The 21,203-nt window shown below is 39.8% G+C and overlaps 1 protein-coding gene across 12 annotated transcripts in view; it reads left to right on the top strand.

Annotated features, from left to right (window-relative positions):
* Positions 1–21,203, top strand: part of ARHGEF9 (Cdc42 guanine nucleotide exchange factor 9) — a 450,802-nt gene that overhangs the window by 360,599 nt on the left and 69,000 nt on the right. For all 12 annotated transcript variants that reach the window (XM_065915654.1, XM_065915656.1, XM_065915653.1 and 9 more), the window contains one exon: positions 1,890–2,021. In XM_065915654.1, the coding sequence (XP_065771726.1) occupies positions 1,890–2,021 (132 nt within the window). The remainder of the gene's footprint in view (positions 1–1,889; positions 2,022–21,203) is intronic.

Here is a 21,203-nt window from a genome sequence, read left to right as displayed (position 1 = left end):
CACAGAGGTGTATTTATTCAAGTTTCCTTCTTGGTAGAATGACACCAAGTGGCACTCATGGCAAGTACTTAGAATTGATAGAATTGGGGTACTCCTCGCTGGTAGAGTGGGTGGCCCAGATGGCAATGAGCAGTAACCTTGGTCTGATCATCCTCGGCTTAGCAAACTGTGCCTTTGAAAGTCATCCTGGGCATCTTTGTATGGCATTGCCCCCCTTTATACCTTTCTTTCACTTCGTACATGTTAAAATGGATTCTAATACAGGTTCCTGGCTTGTCTCAAGTTGGGGCATGGATGAGTGGTACACCTTTCAGCTTCCCATCCCTCCGACACTAAAACTTTGCATGGCCCCCACACTCTCAGGGATTCTTTTCCTAGTCCTGGGCTTCCAGAGTTTCTGGGTTAGTATGTGGGCCCACCAAGGAGGAATATTTACCAAAATTCCAGGGAGCCCCTAGGCTGTGGTGTGGAGTCACACTAGTACCTCTGAACTTTCTTTTTGAGGTTATAATATTAGAAAATATTTCCACAGAGCTCCTGTTTTTCTTCCTATCTCTTAGACTGAAAACAAAATGATATGCTCAATAATACCATTTCTAGCTACCCTTCTCTTTGTGCCACTGCCTTGCCTATGTTGTTTGCCTCTGATTGTTTCCAGGAAAATGCAGGAGCCCCCATGTCTAACTTTGACTTGAAACTTTTTGGTGCAGGGCTGAGATCTTAGCATTAGAGTGTCAGAACTGGGACCTTAGAGATCATCCTCACATACCTCATTTAACAGCTAGAAAAACTGAGACCCAGAGAGAGGAAGGGACTGATCCTTCAGTGCCTTTTTGGCTTAGAGACAATATAATGTATTGACAAAAATGAGCACACTTTCTGGAGTTGCAGACTTAGGGTTACATTGTAGATCTTTGGCTAATTAGCTGGGTGATCATGGCTGATCACTTGACTTCTTTGTCCATCAGACTATACAGATGATAGCAAGACTATCTACCTCCCAGAGCTATTGTGATGCTCAGAAGAGACAGAGTGAAAGTATGTAACATGATGTCTGACCCCTGTAGGTGCTCAGTAAGTATTAACTCTCCTGAATCATGGAACCACTGTTCTTTGTCCCCATGGTTTGCCTTGCATTCCACAAGTTCTGAGCATACCTGTATTAGACTCCTCTGCTGAGGTGTAAACTCCTTAAGAACAGGGCAAGATATGGCTTGGCATCTGACATACACCCCTACATATCAGAGTTCCCACAAATAAAAGGTCCTTGGAAACTGTGGAATAGAATTAGCTAAGAGTTAAATGTCTTGCTGGGGCTTTTGGTGTGTGTCTGATTCTTCATAGCAAGAAAGATAAGCAAGTTATTCAGGCTTTCTGGATATCAGACCAAGGTAGCTATTCTTATCCCTTCTTGTCTTGTTTTACTTGTCTGGGAACCAAAGTGACTTCTCACACCTGCTCAAGCTTTACTCTTCAGGTACAAGAAAGAGATTTAAAGTCTAGAACTGGGACGAAAGATTGGGATGGAAAGAAAGATTCATAGAAAAAAAAAAAAAAGAAAGAGGGAGAATATAAGACAGAGAGAGAGAGGCAGATAGACATATCAAGGTAGCTGGTGCCTCTCTGGCCAGAGAGCAACTGGTAAAGGACTGTATCAGTCCTGGGTAGTGGGGCTCATTTGACTTCAGGATAAACAAGACTATGGGTCTTTATAACTCATGGAGCCTTTCAAGGACTCCCAGGGGTCCCTACCTCTATTCTTTCTTCCTCACTAGTCCCTTTCTGTCCTGCTTATTTCCCAGTTTATAGTCAACCCTAGGTGTCTCCAGGCAGATGAAGATGCCATGCTTCCTGCCTGGCTGCCTCTTATTATCATATGTCCTTTCCAGGGCGAGGACATCCTAGACAGGAGCTCGGAGCTGATCTACACTGGGGAGATGGCGTGGATCTACCAGCCCTATGGCCGCAACCAGCAGCGAGTCTTCTTCCTGTTTGACCACCAGATGGTCCTCTGCAAGAAGGTAACCCTACCCCTTTCTTCCCTGAGGGAGATGGTCACCTCAGAGAGCACAAGACCCTTCCTCACTGTCATCCCTTGCTCCAAATGAGGTGAGCAACCCTACTAGGCAAGAACAAGACAGGAAATCGGCAGCAATTCCATATCATGATCACTGGTATGCCTTGACATCACAGGCAGTGCTGTCTTATCGGCTGTGAAACTCTGAAATTCGTAAATTTTGTGTTGGTATATTTTTTAGACTTTTCCATCCTGCTCTTCATGGTGATCTTTCTCACTCTTTTCCACCCAGAGCTGATAGACTACACTGCTGATCTGTACCAGTTCCTAAAAATATTGTAATATTTCTATTCTAGTTTGTGAACAGTGGCTTCCCTCAGCACCTCCTCCCATTTCTTCTCTAATAGCTTTGCCCATCTGGCCCTTACTGCCCTAGGAACCAACACAGGACATCCTAACTTACCCTTACAGGTAGGTACATTTGTAATAGGAAGTTTCCCTGTTCCCCTACCCATTTCCTCTATAAGGTGAGTCACATCCCTGTAACTCTCAACTGTGCTCTCCTTTACATTCCCTTCTCTTTAATTCATTTGAGAAAATGTCTTATTCTTATGATTAATTCAGTATGAGTATTTGTTTCTTAGTATCTTCTCCTTGGCGGGTAGGAGGGTGGTATATGTTTTCAGCCTGATTCCTCCAGATTGGATACTATTTCCTCTACCTCTTCCTTTAGGATAGGGAGTTCAGATAACTTTTGGCTCCAGGGACTGGTGGAAAAAATTTGGGACCAGGGGAAGTTAAAGGAGGGCAAAACCAAAGAATGTTTAGAGTGACTTTAAATTCACCATCTTATCCTTAGCTCTTTCTCCATAATTCACTTCCTTTGTTCTCTTCTTCACCCATAGCAAATACCTTTGCAAGGGAATACTAAGTCATGAAACATTAAACACTATAATGTTTTCTAACCTGGAGAAGGATATAGCAACCCACTCCAGTATTCTTGCCTGGAGAATTCTATGGACAGAGGAGCCTGGTGGGCTACAGTCCATGGAGTCACAAAGAGTTGGATACGACTGAGTGACTTTTTTTTTTTTTTCAACCTGGAACAAGAACCACACATTTGTGTTTTTTTTTTTTCCATTTATTTTTATTAGTTGGAGGCTAATTACTTTACTATATTGTAGTGGTTTTTGCCATACATTGCCATGAATCAGCCATGGATTTACATGTGTTCCCCATCCTGAACCCCCCTTTCACCTCCCTCCCCATCCCATCCCTCTGGGTCATCCCAGTGCACCAGCCCTGAGCACTTGTCTTATGCATCCAACCTGGACTGGCGATCTGTTTCACACTTGATAATATACATGTTTTGATGCTGTTCTCTCAGATCATCCCACCCTCGCCTTCTCCCATAGAGTCCAAAAGTCTGTTCTATACATCTGTATCTCTTTTTCTGTCTTTTTTTAAGCTGCTTTTCTCTGTGTATGCCACATCTTGTATTAAATCTTTGTTCACTTGCCTTTGATGGTACATTAAGGGAACAAATTGAATTTCAAGTCAAACCTCCTCAGTGTTTGGAGATAAGCTTTTAAGTACCAGCTCTGGAACTGATAACTGGCTAGTTAATGGAGATAGTTACTGCCTTGGTCTTGACCTGGCCCTGGAAGAGATAATTTTTAGGAATCTGAAACTTGGCTAAGCACCTAGCCCTCTTATTATTTACCTCCAACTCTTCCTTAGACTTACATCAAATCAGGAGACAGATTTTTGAGGATTAATTTAGGTAGCCAAGGAAATTTTCAGCATATCAGCCATGTTACCCATAGGCATCTGCCCATTCTCCCCACTGAGGCATTTTTACACTCAGAACAACCAGTCATAGAGAGACACAGAAAAACAATTAGGAAGCTGGTTTATTTTAGAGTTGTGTACAACTCAGACCCTGTTAATCTGGGTACCTATCTGCCAAGGCTGAGATTACTTTAAGTAAAATGTGAAACTTAGCTCTGGAAAGAGGTAGATATAAGAAACTAAGAGACAGAGCCAGGAGCCAGGACACAAAATAGTGATGCAAAGACTAGGAATAAAGGGAAGAAACAAGATGGACAGTGGGCTTAGTTTATGAGCAAGGGGCAGCAGAAGAATAAAATGGAATGAGAGTCAGCTCCAAGCCAACTAGTATGAGCCAGTGATTAAGGAGAAACCAGAAGTCAAGGCAGGGTTGGGGGTTTGAGCAAGTCAACCTGGCAGGATGGGGGTAGCAGGCAACAAGGATCACAAAAACAAGAGAAACCTTGAAGCTAGCAAAGGTTTCTTCCAAGGAGAGCCTTCTTTTTCTAGCAAGAACTGTGGACTTGCCTTCCAGAACAAAGCTAACTCAGACTCTTGAGTATAAAGGGCACTAACTACATACCTGGGCCTTCTTGACTCTGGTTTCTCAGAGCATGAGCAACTACAGCTTGATTTTTCAAAGGCTATTAAAGCTACATATGATGCTTGTGTTGAGGCTATGGTTGAGGATTTCTATTTGATACCTAAAATAGGCCTTTCTATTCAGCAAATAGGGAGTAACCTTTTGAGAAATGACCATGAAGCCAAAATAAGGTATAGAAAGAGACAAGGTCCTTTGTCTGCTGGGTGGTTGAGACACCTCTTGTCACTGCTCTAAAGACTTTCCCCATGAGGTAGAGGTGGAAGAAATGGACAGAGCCTCTTAAAGGTTAAGATTCCTTTGGCAAAGGAAATCTATAAAGGAAAAGAAGGAGAAGGGCCAGGACTAGAACTGGGCGAGTAAGGCACACACCTTAGGCACAGATTTAAAAATGATGCCCCAGAACACAGTAATCTTTTTACAAGGAAGAAAGGGGACAAGAAAGCTAAGTAATCAAATGTTACTACACTAAGCTTTCTGAAGAGTTTATATTTTAAAAGGAAGAGGAAACATGGGGCCCTAGCAAGTGGATAGATAATATATAATATTTTATATGTGGTAGGATGTTTAATAGAAGTGACAAAGATTAGTTTCATGAATCCTAGAATGGGTAAAAGTTAGTTTTTAAAGATTCTAAGATAATATCAATGATTTTAAAAGATCTGTTCAAAGAAAGAAGAAAAAAAGTGATATTCTGTCAGCTCCCTGCTAAGGACAAATAGTTTACTAGTAACAGAGGCACATAAAACTTCTCTGTCAATGGAAAAAGAGCATAAACTTGTTGAGGGGGAATTTAAACCTAAAATATCTGTAGTTGTAAGAAAACACTTCAGTGTTCTGAACTTCATACTGTAATTATTGATCCCTTGCTCTGTGCCAGCCAGCTCTGCCTTCTTTGGGCTTGTGATCTAAAATAGTTTAAAAATATATACATCATTGGGCACTGAAATAATCCTCAGATATCCTCAGCAGAATTGCTGTAGATATACTCAACAGAATCATGTGTTCCAGGAGATCTATCAAAACACTATAGATGAGAAAATGTACCAGTTTTCAAAATTTAAAAGGTTCTAGAAATACAGATTGACAATGATGGACTAACATTCACTGTGTACCTCTATGATTCTGTTCTAATACATTTATTTTCATTAACTCAATTTAATCATCACAACAAATATAAGAGGTAAGTACTATTATTTTTCCCATTTTAAATATATATAAGGTGAGGTACAGAGAAGTTATATGGTTATGAAGTTGCCTAAAAATTGACAGAAGGTAATGGAACAAAACCCTGAATACATTGTTCAATAAAGTTCTTGGTGAAAATGAAAAATGTATCTTTTATTTTTGCTTAAAAAAAAACAAAGAAACTTGTTAACCAACCCAATATAATTTGCCCAAGGTAATACCATAGCTATTGAGTGATGGAGCCAGGAATTGAATCTAGAAAAGCTAGCTCCAGACTTTTCATTAGTAATCTCCATGTCATTATTCCCATTGAACTTGTCAGAATTCTATAATAGATTATCAAACAGAGGTGGACATTTAAATGGAGGTACAGTGACAGGGACTTACCATTGGTTTCCTAAGAGCAGATCATGTCACATAAAATCCAGTTTCTATCTTGCCATTAACTAGAGTAGTTGATGAGAAGGTTGCAGTAGATAGAAAATATCATGATTTTAGCCTGGTGCTTCAGATTTTCTAAGGTTTCCTTGGAGATAGAAGGAATGTGGAGTGGTAGAAAAAGCATAAAATTTATGGTCAGATTTGGGGCTCCTTAGTTCCAGCACTCTCTAACTACATGATTTCAAACAAATGACTTTTCACTTCCTTCACCTTTACTTTATTGTCTGTAAAATGAAGGTAACAGCTACTCTACAGGATTGTGAAGATTAAATGAAATCAGTGCATATAAAATGCCTGATGGTGGGCCTTACACCTAGTAGGTACTTGTTAGTCTTCTCCCAACCCAATAAAGAAATAATCAGCCTTGTAAGATAGTGAGGCTTATGCATGCTCAGTCCTCTGTCGATGGGATTCTCCAGGCAAGAATACTGGAGTGGGTTGCCATTTCCTCGTCCCAGGGATCTTCCCAACTCAGGGATCAAACCTGCATCTCCTGCATTGCAAGCAAATTCTTTACCCACTGAGCCATCGGGGAAGCCCCTCCATCACTAGATGTGCCACCAAGTGAGCTAGATGTTTTCCTGCCAGAGATAGTATAAGAGAAATTGAAAGACCTATCTGATTCCTGAGATAATTTGGCCCAGTTATTATTAATAAGTTCTCATCCAACTCTCAAGATTCTGTTCATTCCCAAAAAGTTAAGCTAAAACTTCCCCAACTAGAAGTTGGGATTGTGTACACCACTTAAAACAGCTTGAAAAACATGTAGCTTATTTCAGAGTGTGCATATATGTGTGTGAATATATATATGAAGATGTTTTCTAAGTGTCATTATATTAGGTGGAAAATGACACCAGTGGCTTCTGACTGTGTATCCCTTCCTTAACTTTTGCTGCTTTCCTCTTTGTCACTTTTGTTTTGAAAAATCTAGATAAGTCTTTTTTTTCCCATTTATTTTTATTAGTTGGAGGCTAATTACTTTACAATATTGTAGTGGCTTCTGTCATGCACTGACATGAATCAGCCATGGATCTACACGTATTCCCCATCCCGATCCCTCCTCCCATCTCCCTCTCCACTCGATCCCTCTGGGTCTTCCCAGTGCACCAGGCCTGAGCACTTGTCTCATGCATCCCACCTGGGCTGGTGATCTGTTTCACCCTTGATAATATACATGTTTCGATGCTGTTCTCTCGAAACATCCCACCCTCGCCTTCTCACACAGAGTCCAAAAGTCTGTTCTGTACATCTGTGTCTCTTTTTCTGTTTTGCATATAGGGTTATCATTACCATCTTTCTAAATTCCATAGATATGTGTTAGTATGCTGTATTGAATCAGTTCTAGTGAGATGGATGAAACTGGAGCCCATTATACAGAGCAAAGTAAACCAGAAAGACAGATAAGCCTTTTTAATTTTTTTTTCTTATCCATTATGATATCACTTATGTTTCTGCTCCTCTGCAGCTTGTTGTTGTTCAGTCACTAAATCGTGTCTGACTCTATGTGACCTCATGGACTGCAGCACACCAGGCTTCTCTGTCCTTCAGTATCTCCCTGAGTTTGCTCAAACTAATGTCCATTAAATAGGTGATGCTATCCAATCATCTCATCCTCTGTTCTCTTTTCCTCCTGCTGTCAATCTTTCCCAGCATCAGGATCCTTTCCAATGAATCAGCTCTTCTCATCAGGTGGCCAAAGTATTGGAGCTTCAGCTTCAGTATCAGGCCTTCCAGTGAATATTCAGGGTTGGTTTCCTTTAGGATTGACTGATTTGATCTCCTTGCAGTCCAAGGGACTCTCAAGAGTCTTCTCCAGCACCACAGATTGAAACAGTCAATTCTTCAGTGCTCAGTCTTCTTTATGTTCCAAATCTCACATCCATATATGACTACTGGAAAACCATAGCTTTGACTATACTTTTTTGGCAAAGTGATATCTTTGCTTTTTTTTTTTTTTTTTTTTTTTTTTTTTTAGTATTTTTATGCTATTTAATTATTGCAATAGTAATTTTCTATTTGTCATAACATGTACAGATTCCAGAGTGTTATGGATTAAACAGTCTTCTGTCTGAAAAACATTTATATTACTGTTTATAAAAAAGAGTTACTAATAAGTTTCAACAATTAACATACTGGTTACATTAAATTTTGAAATACAACTGAGAATTATCATTGCTTTTACCTAGTGAAGCAGACCCTTCCTCCTTATCATCTTTTCTCTTCTCTTCCTCTTCTTTTTTTTTTTTTTTTTTTTTTTTTTAATATTATTTTATTAGTTGGAGGCCAATCACTTTACAACATTTCAGTGGGTTTTGTCATACATTGACATGAATCAGCCATATAGTTACATGTATTCCCCATCCCGATCCCCCCTCCCACCTCCCTCCCCACCCGACTCCTCAGGGTCCTCCCAGTGCACCAGGCCCGAGCACCTGACTCATGTATCCCACCTGGGCTGGTGGTCCGTTTCACCATAGATAATATACATGCTGTTCTTTCAAAACATCCCACCCTCACGTTCTCCCCCAGAGTTCAAAAGTCTGTTCTGTATTTCTGTGTCTCTTTTTCTGTTTTGCATATAGGGTTATCGCCACCATCTATCTAAATTCCGTATATATGTGTTAGTATACTGTAATGTTCTTTATCTTTCTGACTTACTTCACTCTGTATAATGGGCTCCAGTTTCATCCATCTCATTAGAACTGATTCAAATGAATTCTTTTTAACGGCTGAGTAATATTCCATGGTGTATATGTACCACAGCTTCCTTATCCATTCATCTGCTGATGGGCATCTAGGTTGCTTCCATGTCCTGGCTATTATAAACAGTGCTGCGATGAACATTGGGGTGCACGTGTCTCTTTCAGATCTGGATTCCTCAGTGTGTATGCCCAGAAGTGGTATTGCTGGGTCATATGGCAGTTCTATTTCCAGTTTTTTAAGAAATCTCCACACTGTTTTCCATAGTGGCTGTACTAGTTTGCATTCCCACCAACAGTGTAAGAGGGTTCCCTTTTCTCCACACCCTCTCCAGCATTTATGCTTGTATCTTTGCTTTTTAAAACGCTGTCTAGGTTTGTCATAATTTTTCTTCCAAGGAGCAAGCATCTTTTAATTTCCTGGCTGCAGTCACTGTCTGCAATGATTTTGGAGCCCAAGAAGATAAACTGTGTCACTGCTCCCAATTTTTCCCCATCTATTTGCCATGAAGTGATGGTACTGAATGCCATGATATTACTTTTTTGAGTGTTGAGTTTTAAGCCAGCTTTTTCACTCTCCTCCTTCACTCTCATTTAAGAGTCTCTTTAGTTCCTCTGTACTTTCTGCCATTAGAGTGGTATTATCTGCATATCTGAGGCTGTTGATATTTCTCCCACCAATCTTGATTCTAGCTTGTGATTCATCCAGCCTGACATTTCTCATGATATTTCTCTGCATTTCTCTGCATCTAAGTTAAATAAACAGGGTGACAATATACAACCTTGACATACTCCTTTACCAATTTTGAACCAGTCCATTGTTCCATGTCCTGTTCTAAAAGTTGCTTCTTGTCCTGCATACAGCCTTCTCAGAAGATAGGTAAGGTGGTCTACCCTTCCCATCTCTTTAAGAATTGTCCAGTTTGTTGTCATCCACACAAAGACTTTAGTGTAGTTAATGAAGCAGAAATAGATATTTTTCTGAAATTCCTTTGCTTTCTCTATGATCCAATGAATGTTGGTAATTTGGCCTCTGGTTCTTCTGCCTTTTCTTAGACCTTGCTTATACATCTGGAATTTCTCAGTTCATGTACTGCTGAAGCCTAACTCGAAGGATTTTGAGTTGCTAGCTTATGAAATGAGCGCTACTGTACAGTAGTTTGAACATTCTTTGGCATTGCTCTTCTTTGAGATTGGAATGAAAACTGACCTTTTCCAGTCCTTTGGCCACTGCTGAGTTTTCCAAATTTGCTGACATATTGAGTGTAGCTTTTTAACAACATCATCTTTTAGGATTTGAAATAGCTCGACTGGAATTCCATCACCTCCACTGGCTTTGCTTGCAGTAATACTCCCTAAGGCCCACTTGACTTCACACTCCAGGATGTCTGGCTCTAGAAGAGTGACTACACATTTGTGTTTATCCGAGTCATTAAGACCTTTTTTGTATAGTTCTTCTGTGTATTCTTGCCATTTCTTCTTAATCTCTTCTGCTTCTATTAGGTCCTTACCAATTCTGTCCTTTACCATGCCCATCCTTGCATGAAATATTCCCCTGATATCTCCAATTTTTTGAAGAGATTTCTAGTCTTTCCCATTCTATTGCTTTCTTCTATTTCTTTGCATTGTTTAAGAAGTCTTTCTTCTCTCTCCTTGTTATTTGGATCTCTTCATTCAGTTTGATATATCTTTACCTTTCTCCTTTGCCTTTTGCTTCTCTCCTTTTCTCAGCTATTTGTAAAGCCTCCTCAGACAACCACTTTGGTTTCTTGAATTTCTTTTTCTTTGGAATGGTTTTGGTCACTAACTCCTGTACATTGTTACAAACCTCTGTCCATAGTTCTTCAGGGACTCTGTCTACCAGATCTAATCCCTTGAATCTATTTGTCACCTACATGGTATAATCATAAGGGATTTGATGGTCTGTGGTTTTCCCTACTTTCTTATTCTATTTAAGCCAGAACTGCAATAAGGAGCTCATGATCTTAGCCACTGTCAGCTCCAGGTCTTGTTTTTTGCTAACTGTATACAGATTCTCCATCATTGGCTTCACAGTATGTAATCAATCTGATTTTTTCAATGTTGACCATCTGGTGATGTCCATGTGTAGAGTTGTCTCTTGTGTTGTTGGAAGAGGGTATTTGCTATGACTGGTATGTTCTCTTGACAAAACTCTGTTAGCCTTTGCCCTGCTTCATTTTGTACTCCAAGGCCAAACTTGCCTGTTACTCCAGGTATCTCTTGACTTCCTACTTTTGCATTCTAGTCCCCTATGATGAAAAGGACATCTTTTTTTGGATGTTGATTCTAGAAGGTCTTGTAGGTCCTCACAGAACTGTTCAACTTCGGCTTCTTTGGCATTAGTGGTTGGAGCATAGACTTGGATTACTGTGATATTGAATTGTTTGCCTTGAAGACAAACCGAGATCATTCTGTTGTTTTTGAGATTGTACCCAAGTACTAGGATTTCCTGATAGCTCAGTTTGTAAAGAATTTGCCTGCAATGCAGGAGACCCGGTTTGATTCCTGGGTTGGGAAGATCCTCTGAAGAAGGGATTGGCTACCCACTCCAGTATTCTTGGGCTTCCCTTGTGCCTCAGCTGGTAAAGAATCCACGTGCAATGCAGGAGACCTGGGTTTGATCCCTGGGTTGGGGAGATCCCCTGGAGAAGGGAAAGATTACCCACTCCAGTATTCTGACCTAGAGAATTCGATGGACTGTATGGTCCATGGGGTTGCAAAGAGTCAGACATGCCTGAGCACCTTTCACTTTCATTTCACCCAAGTACTGCATTTTGAACTATTTTGTTGACTGTGAGGGCTAATCCATTTCTTTTCAGGAATTTTTGCCCACAGTGAAAGTGAAAGTGAAATCTCTCAGTCATGTCCAACTCTTTGCGACCCCGTGGACTGTAGCCTACCGTGCTCCTCAGTCCATGGAATTTTCTAGGCAAGAGTACTGGAGTGGGTTGCCATTTCCTTCTCCAGGGGATCTTCCCAACCCAGGAATCGAACCCAGGTCTCCTGCACTGCAGGCAGATGCTTTACCATCTGAGACACCAGGGAAGTCCACAGTAGTACATATAACTGTTATCTGAATTTAATTTTTTTTAATGATTTTTTTTGTTATTTTCCTCCTGAGATGATTATATTGGAAATGGTTTAGTTGCTTCTGGAAATTTTACCATTTTTTGTTTCTCCCTCTTCATATTTTATTGAGGAAGAGAGGACAACCCCTTTTCCCCCTCCTCAGTCAATCATCCACCAATATTCTTACAATTCTGCTGTTGCCGCAAACAGTCTTTTCCCTATCTTTCATCAATTGTGCCAGTCTGGACATGCTCTGTTGTTCCCTGTGTCATAACTGCTTAGTTTTTTGTTGCTTTCATCATATTCTGGGAGAATTGGAACTAAATTGAATGTAAGGATGCTGGAGAGACAATTTATTCTGTTCATGGAACTTTCTGCCTTTGACAATTTTTTCTTGAACTAAAAGGCCAAACTTGGAGGTTGAGGCATTTGTGACAACTCAAAAATGCATCAGAGATGGAATTGAGTAGAAAAAAAAAAAAAGACTTCTACTTAAAACCAGTGGATTTTTTTTCATTTATTTTTATTAGTTGGAGGCTAATTATTTTACAATATTGTAGTGGTTTTTGCCATACATTGACATGAATCAGCCATGGATTTACATGTGTTCCCCATTCTGAACCCCCCTCCCACATCCCTCCCCATCCCATCCCTCTGAGTCATCCCAGTAAGCGAGCCCTGAGCACTTGTCTCATGCATCCAACCTGAACTGGCGATCTGTTTCACACTTGATAATATACATGTTTCGATGCTGTTCTCTCAGATCATCCCACCCTTGACTTCTCCCACAGAGTCCAAAAGTCTGTTCTATATATCTGTGTCTCTTTTTCTGTCTTGCATATAGGGTTATCGTTACCATCTTTCTAAATTCCATATATATGCGTTAGTATACTGTATTGCTGTTTGTCTTTCTGGCTTACTTCACTCTGTATAATGGGCTTCAGTTTCATCCATCTCATTAGGACTGATTCAAATGTATTCTTTTTAATGGCTGAGTAATATTCCATTTGTATATGTACCATAGCTTTCTTTTCTTTTCTTTTCTTTTTTTTTTCTACCATAGCTTTCTTATCCATTCGTCTGCTAATGGGCATCTAGGTTGCTTCCATGTCCTAAACAGTGCTGCAATGAACATTGGGGTACACGTATCCCTTTCAGTTCTGGTTTCCTCAGTGTGTATGCCCAGGAGTGGGATTGCTGGGTTATATGGCAGTTCTATTTCCAGTTTTTTTTTTAAGGAATCTCCACACTGTTCTCCATAGTGACTGCACTAGTTTGCCTTCCCACCAACAGTGTAAGAGTGTTCCCTTTTCTCCACACCCTCTCCAGCATTTATTGCTTGTAGACTTTGGATAGCAGCCATCCTGACTGGCGTGTAGTGGTACATCATTGTGGTTTTGATGTGCATTTCTCTGATAATGAGTGATGTTGAGCATCTTTTCATGTGTTTGTTAGCTATCTGTATGTCTTCTTTGGAGAAATGTCTGTTTAGTTCTTTGGCCCATTTTTTGATTGGGTCATTTATTTTTCTGGAATTGAGCTGCAGGAGTTGTTTTTATATTTTTGAGATTAATCCTTTGTTGCTTCGTTTGCTATTATTTTCTCCCATTCTGAGGGCTGTCTTTTCACTTTGCTTATAGTTTCCTTTGTTGTGCAAAAGCTTTTAAGTTTCATTAAGTCCCATTTGTTTATGTTTGCTTTTATTTCCAATATTCTGGGAGGTGGGTCATAGAGGATCGTGCTGTGATTTATGTCAGAGAATGTTTTGCCTATGTTCTCCTCTAGGAGTTTTATAGTTTCTGGTCTTACATTTAGATCTTTAATCTATTTTGAGTTTTTATTTGTGTCTGGTGTTCTAGTTTCGTTCTTTTACAAGTGGTTGACCAGTTTTCCCAGCACCACTTGTTAAAGAGGTTGTCTTTTTTCCGTTGTATGTTCTTTCCTCCTTTGTCGAAGATAAGGTGTCCATAGGTACATGGATTTATCTGTGGGCTTTCTATTTTGTTCCATTGATCTATATTTCTGTCTCTGTGCCAGTACCATACTGTCTTAATGACTGTGGATTTGTAGTAGAGCCTAAAGTCAGGCAGGTTGATTCCTCCAGTTCCATTCTACTTTCTCAAGATAGCATTGTCTATTCAAGGTTCTTTTGTATTTCCATACAAATTGTGAAATTATTTGTTCTAGTTCTGTGAAGAATACCATTGGGAGCTTGATAGGGATTGCATTGAATCTATAGATTGCTTTGGGTAGTATAGCCATTTTCACAATATTGATTCTTCCAATCCATGAACACGGTATATTTCTCCATCTATTTGTGTCCTCTTTAATTTCTTTCATCAGTGTTTTATAATTTTCTATATATAGGTCTTTTGTTTCTTTAGGTAGATATACTCCTAAGTATTTTATTCTTTTTGTTGCAATGGTGAATGGTATTGTTTCCTTAATTTCTCTTTCTGTTTTCTCATTGTTAGTATATAGGAATGCAAGGGATTTCTGTGTGTTAATTTTATATCCTGCAACTTTACTATATTCATTGATTAGCTCTAGTAATTTTCTGGCAGAGTCTTTAGGGTTTTCTATGTAGAGGATCATGTCGTCTTCTAACAGTGAGTGTTTTACTTCTTCTTTTCCTATCTGGATTCCTTTTCTTTCTTTTTCTGCTCTGATTGCTGTGGCCAACACTTCCAAAACTATTTTGAAAAGTAGTGATGAGAGTGGGCACCCTTGTCTTGTCCCTGACTTTAAGGGAACTTAAATTTTCAATTTTTCACCATTGAGGATAATGTTTGCTATGGGTTTGTCATATATAGCTTTTATTATGTTGAGGTATGTTCTTTCTAGTCCTGCTTTCTGGAGAGTTTTTATCATAAATGGATGTTGAATTTTGTCAAAGGCTTTTTCTGCATCTACTGAGATAAACATATGGTTTTTATCTTTCAATTTGTTAATGTGGTGTATTACATGGATTGATTTGCGGATATTGTAGAATCCTTGCATTCCTGGGATAAAGCCCACTTGGTCATGATCTTTTTAATATGTTGTTGGATTCTGTTTGCTAGAATTTTGTTAAGGGTTTTTACATGTATGTTCCTCAGTGATATTGGCCTGTAGTTTTCTTTTTTTGTGGCATCCTTGTCTGGTTTTGGTATTAGGGTGATGGTGGCCTCATAGAATGAGTTTGGAAGTTTGCCTTCTGCAATTTTCTGGAAGAGTTTGAGTAAGATGGGTATAAGCTCTTCTCTAAATTTTTGGTAGAATTCAGCTGTGAAGCCATCTGGTCCTGGACTTTTGTTTGCTGGAAGATTTCTGATTACAGTTTTGACGTCCGTGCTTGTGATGGGTCTGTTAAGATCTTCTGTTTCTTCCTGGTTCAGTTTTGGAAAGTTATACTTTTCTAAGAATTTGTCCATTTCTTCCAAGTTGTCCATTTGATTGGCATAGAGCTGCTGGTAGTAGTCTCTTATGATCCTTTGTATTTCAGAGTTTTCTGTTGTGATCTCTCCATTTTCATTTCTAATTTTGTTGATTTGATTCTTCTCCCTTTGTTTCTTAATGAGTCTGGCTAACGGTTTGTCACTTTTGTTTATTTTTTCAAAACCAGCTTTTAGCTTTGTTGATTTTTGCTATAGTATCTTTTGTTTCTTTTGCATTTATTTCTGCCCTAATTTTTAAGATTTCTTTCCTTCTATTAACCCTGGGGTTCTTCATTTCTTCCTTCTCTAGTTGCTTTAGGTGTAGAGTTAGGTTACTTATTTGACTTTTTTTCTTGTTTCTTGAGGTAAGCCTGTATTGCTACGAACCTTCCTATTATCACTGCTTTTACAGTGCCCCATAGGTTTTGGGTTGTTGTGTTTTCGTTTTCATTCATTTCTATGCATATTTTGATTTCCTTTTTGATTTATTCTATGATTTGTTGGTTTTTCAGAATTCTGTTATTTAGCCTCCATATGTTTGAATTTTTAATTGTTTTTTTTTTCCTGTAATTGAGATCTAACCTTACTGCATTGTGGTCAGAAAACATGACTGGAATAATTTCAATTTATTTGAATTTACCAAGGCTAGATTTATGGCCCAGGATATGATCTATTCTGGAGAAAGTTCCATGTGCACTTGAGAAAAAGGTGAAACTGATTGTTTTGAGGTGCAATGTCATTTAGATATCAATTAGATCTAGCTGGTCCATTGTGTCATTTAAAGTTTGTGTTTCCTTGTTAATTTTCTGTTTAGTTGATCTATCCATAGGTGTGAGTGGGGTATTAAAGTCTCCCACTATTATTGTGTTATTGTTAATTTCCCCTTTCATACTTGTTAGCATTTGCCTTACATATTGTGGTGCTCCTATGTTGGATACATATATATTTATAATTTTTATATCTTCTTGGATTGATCCTTTGGTCATTATATAGTATCCTTCTTTGTCTCTTTTCACAGCCTTTATTTTAAAGTCTATTTTATCTAATATGAGTATTGCCACTCCTGCTTTCTTTTGGTCTCCGTTTGCATGAAATATTTTTTTCCAGCCCTTCACTTTCAGTCTGTATGTGTCCCTTGTTTTGAGGTGGGTCTCTTGTAGACAGCATATATAGAGGTATTGCTTTTGTATCCATTCAACCAGTCTTTGTCTTTTGTTTGAGGCATTCAACCCATTTACATTTAAAGTAATTATTGATTAGTATGGTCCTATTACCATTTACTTTGTTGTTTTGGGTTCGCATTTGTACAGCCTTTCTGTGTTTCCTGTCTAGAGTAGATCCTTTAGCATTTGTTGAAGAACTGGTTTGGTGGTGATGAATTCTCTCAGCTTTTGCTTGTCTGTAAAGCTTTTGAATTCTTCATATCTGAATGAGATCCTTGCTGGGTACAGTTTTCCAGGTTGTAGGTTATTCTCTTTCATTACTTTAAGTATGTCCTGCCATTCCCTTCTGACCTGAAGAGTTTCTATTGAAAGATCAGCTGTTATCCTTATGGGAATCCCCTTGTGTGTTATTTGTTGTCTCTCCCTTGCTACTTTTAATATTTGTTCTTTGTGTTTGATCTTTGTTAATTTGATTAATATGTATCTTGGGGTGTTTTGCCTTGGGTTTATCCTGTTTGGGGCTCTCTTGGTTTCTTGGACTTGTGTCACTATTTCCTTCCCCATTTTAGGGAACTTTTCAGCTATTATCTCTTCGAGTATTTTCTCATGGTGTTTCTTTTTGTCTTCTTCTTCTGGGACTCCTATGATTCGAATGTTGGGGTGTTTCACATTCTCCCAGAGATTCCTGAGGTTGTCCTCATTTCTTTTGATTCTTTTTTCTTTTTTCTCTCTGCTTCATTTATTTCCACCATTTTATATTCTACCTCACTTATCCTATCTTCTGCCTCCATTATTCTACTGTTGGTTCCCTCCAGAGTGTTTTTGATGTCGTTTATTGCATTATTCATTTTTAATTGACTTTTTTTTTTAAATTTCTTCTAGGTCCTTGTTAAACATTTCTTGCATCTTCTTAATCCTTGTCTCCAGGCTATTTATCTATAACTCCATTTTGTGTTCAAGATTTTTAGATCATTTTTATTATCATTATTCTAAATTCCTTTTCAGTAGATTCCCTATCTCCTCCTCTTTTGTTTGGCTTGGTGGGCATTTTTCATGTTCCTTTACCTGCTGGGTAAATGTATTTCTCTGCCTTTTTATCTTGTTTAGATTGCTGTGTTTGGGGTGGCCTTTCTGTATTCTGGTGGTCTGTGTTTCCTTTTTATTGTGGAGGTTTCTCCCAGTGGGTGGGGCTGGACGACTGGCTTGTCAGGGTTTCCTGGTTAGTGAAGCTTGCGTTGGTATTCTGTTGGGTGGAGCTGAATTTATTCTCTCTGGAGTGCAATAGAGTGTCCAGTAGTGTGTTTTGAGATGGGTCTATGGGTTTCATGTGACTTTGGGCAGCCTGTATGTTGATGCTCAGGGCTATGTTCCTGCATTGCTGGAGAATTTGTGTGGTATGTCTTGCTCTGGAACTTATTGGCTCTTGGGTGTTGGTTGGTTTCAGTGTAGGTATGGAGGCTTTTGAATGATCTCTTATTACTTAATGTTCCCTGTAGTCAGGAGTTCTCTGGTATTCTCAGGTTTTGGGCTTAAGCCTTCTGTCTCTGGATTTCAGTCTTATTCTTCCAGTAGTGTCAAGACTTCTCCATCTGTACAGCACTGATAATAAAACTTCTAGGTTAATGGTGAAAAGATTATCCACCGTGAGGGACACCCAGAGAGGTTCACAGAGATACCTGAAGAAGAGGAGAGGGAGGAAGGAGATAGAGCAGAGCAAGAGGAGAAAAAGGAGAACTCAAGAAGAGAGAGACAGATCTAGGCAGTACTCTGTTCCCTAAGTGTTCTCCGCAGCCCAGAACACCCACAGAGATTCACAGAATTGGATTGAGAAGAGAAGGGGGAGGGAGGAAATAAAGGTGATCTGGGAGAGAAAAAGGAGTGTCAAAAGGGGGAGAGAGTAATCATCACAGTCCTGAGTAAAAATGGGTACTGAATATTGGATTCTTAAATGTCCAAAATAGATATCAAATACTGAAAAACAAAGATTAAAAATCTAGAGTAGAGGTTAGACTCTTAAAAATACAATATTAAAAAAACAAAAACACAAAAAAATTAAGAAATATATATTAAGTTTGCTTTAAAAATAGGGTCTTTTTTTGCGAGGTTATAGTGGCTTATGAAAATGAAAATTAAGGAGTAATAGAGGACTTTAAAGAAAAACAGAAAAAAATTTTAATTAAAAAATAATAATAGTAAAAATATATCTAGGAATTTCTCTGGAACTGTTGCGAATAGTGTGGGTTCAGTTCAGTTTCAGATAGTTCCTTGTTTCAGCTTATACTTCTCAATATCTATAGGCCCCTTCCAGTGTAGTTGGTGTTAACTACAGGGATTTTAACCTGCTGCACCTGTCACTTCTAAAGCAGCTCCCTTTGTTTATTTGGCTTCTGTTTGCAGGTCTCTTCAGTATCTAATTCCCACCCTGACACAAGGTGGCGGAGGTGGTCTCTTGTTTAGGTTCACTTGTTCAGTTGTGCTGTGGGGAGGGAGGAACACTGCAAACAAATATCAGTGGTGTGTGTGGGCAGTACTCACAGTGTTTCGGCCACACTGGGTTTGCCCCCGCTCAAGGCATGTGTGCTTTCCCCGTCTACACTGCTCAGGCTCCAAGTTGCTCTCCAGGGAGCGGGCCCTGATTTGCATGCACTTCCCAGGCCCAAGCTGCTCAAGTTCAGGTTTTTGGGTACTCCACAGAGGCGCGGACTCGGTTGGGCCTGCATTTTGTGCCTTCCCTGGTTGGAGCAGCTCAGGCAGCCAGGAGCTTGATGAGCGCATTCTCCTCAGGTACAGTTCAACTTCTCTCCTTCCAGTCCCAGCCTCAGTTTCTGGCACGCCTGGTCCAGTGTGCCTTGTGTCTCTTCTAGGGAGTTGATCTCTGGCTTTGACCCTCCCGGCAGATGTCAAACAACCAGAATCTCAGGAAGTCTTTGATTAGAGACTGGAAGCCTGTTTGTAGTTTGATAGGGGATGCCATCTCTGGGGCTGAGTTTGCCCCTTTCCCCTCTCCCCTGCCTCCTGCCTCTGGTGGGGGATGGGCTGGTCCACAGCAGGCTAGCTCTTCTCTGGAATTGCTCAGTCCTTCCTTTGTTCTGTGAAACGGCCAGCAGTGCCTTAGGTTAGGGCTTTTCACAGGTTAATTCTCTCTCTCTCTCTCTCTCTCTCTCTCACGCTATCCTACAGTTTAAGTTGCTATTTCACATTAGCTCCTTCAGATTGCCCTCAGGGCATTCAGGCCCGGTCCTTACCCTAAGCAATGCCACCTGCTTCTCTCCGTCCAGCCCCCACTTGCTGGTGGTGGATGCGAGCTTCTGGGGGTACTTTTCTGCTGGGAGTTGCTTTTAGGCATGTAATCTGTGGGTTTTATTTATTTTTCCTCCCAGTTAGGTTGCTCTCTGAGATTCTAAAACTTCCCCCAGACCCGCTGGTGAGAGGTTTCCTGGTGTTTGGAAACTTCCTATATTAAGACTCCCTTTCAGGGACAGATCTCCGTCCCTAACTCTTTTGTCTCTCTTTTTATCTTTTATATTTAGTCCTACCTCCTTTCGAAGACAATGGGCTATTTTTCTGGGTGTCTGATGTCCTCTGCTAGCAATCAGAAGTTGTTTTGTGAAGTTTGCTCAGTGTTCAAATGTTCTTTTGATGAATTTATGGGGGAGAAAGTGGTCTCCCCATCCTATTCCTCTGCCATCTTAGCTCCTCTCTCCAAAACCAGTCGATTTAAAACAAGAACACCTGAGTCCAAGACTCAACTGTTTTTTACTAATTTGCTTAACCTTGTACCAGTTCTTTAAGTCTTTATTCTTATCAGTATCAAGTCAACCTGGTGATAGAATTCACTTCAGGAGGCTTTGAGTAGAATCACTTGAAGTAATGGGATGCAGTGAACTATGTTAAGATCACGGGTTCTAGAGCCAGACAAGAGACTACAAATTTCCTTTTTCCCATCAGCTATGTAACCTTGGACACCTCCTGGGTGCCTTTTATTATTCCCTCATTTGCAAAATGGGAATCATAATAGTATCTACATGCAAGGGAAGTGTTGTATGTTGTTGTACATCATACAAGTACATGTACATGTACAAGTGTGTTGTACCTCAGTGTTAAATGAGGTAATAGCGTTATAGGGCCTAGCACACAGTAAATATTTAGTAATCATTCATTCAGGAAGTTTTTATTCAGAGGCAGTATCAGTTAAGTTCAGTCACTCAGTTGTGTCCAACTCTTTGAGACCCCATGGACTGCAGCATGCCAGGCCTCCCTGTCCATCACCAACTCCCAGAGTTTACCCAAACTCATATCCATTGAGTCAGTGATGTCATCCAACCATCTCATCCCCTGTCATCACTTTCTTCTCCTGCCTTCAATCTTTCCCAGCATAAGGGTCTTTACAAATGAGTCAGTTCTTCGCATCAGGTGGCCACAGTATTGGAGTTTCAGCATCAACATCAGTCCTTCCAATGAATACTCAGGACTGATTTCCTTTAGGATAGACTGGTCTTTGCAGTCCAAGGGACTCTCAAGAGTCTTCTCCAACACCACAGTTCAAAAGCATCAATTCTTCAGTGCTCAGCTTTCTTTATAGTCCAACTCTCACATCCATACATGACTACGGGAAAACCCATAGCCTTGACTAGATGGACCTTTGTTGGCAAAATAATGTCTCTGCTTTTTAGTATGCTGTCTATGTTGGCCATAACTTTCCTGCCAAGGAATAAGCGTCTTTTAATTTCATGGCTGTATACACAGTGGTTAAAACAA

The sequence above is a fragment of the Muntiacus reevesi genome, chromosome X (genome assembly GCF_963930625.1).
Source record: "Muntiacus reevesi chromosome X, mMunRee1.1, whole genome shotgun sequence".
NCBI classification, from domain to species: domain Eukaryota; kingdom Metazoa; phylum Chordata; class Mammalia; order Artiodactyla; family Cervidae; genus Muntiacus; species Muntiacus reevesi.
The sequence above is the reverse complement of the archived record's forward strand: the minus strand, read 5'-3'. Positions and strand labels throughout refer to the sequence as shown.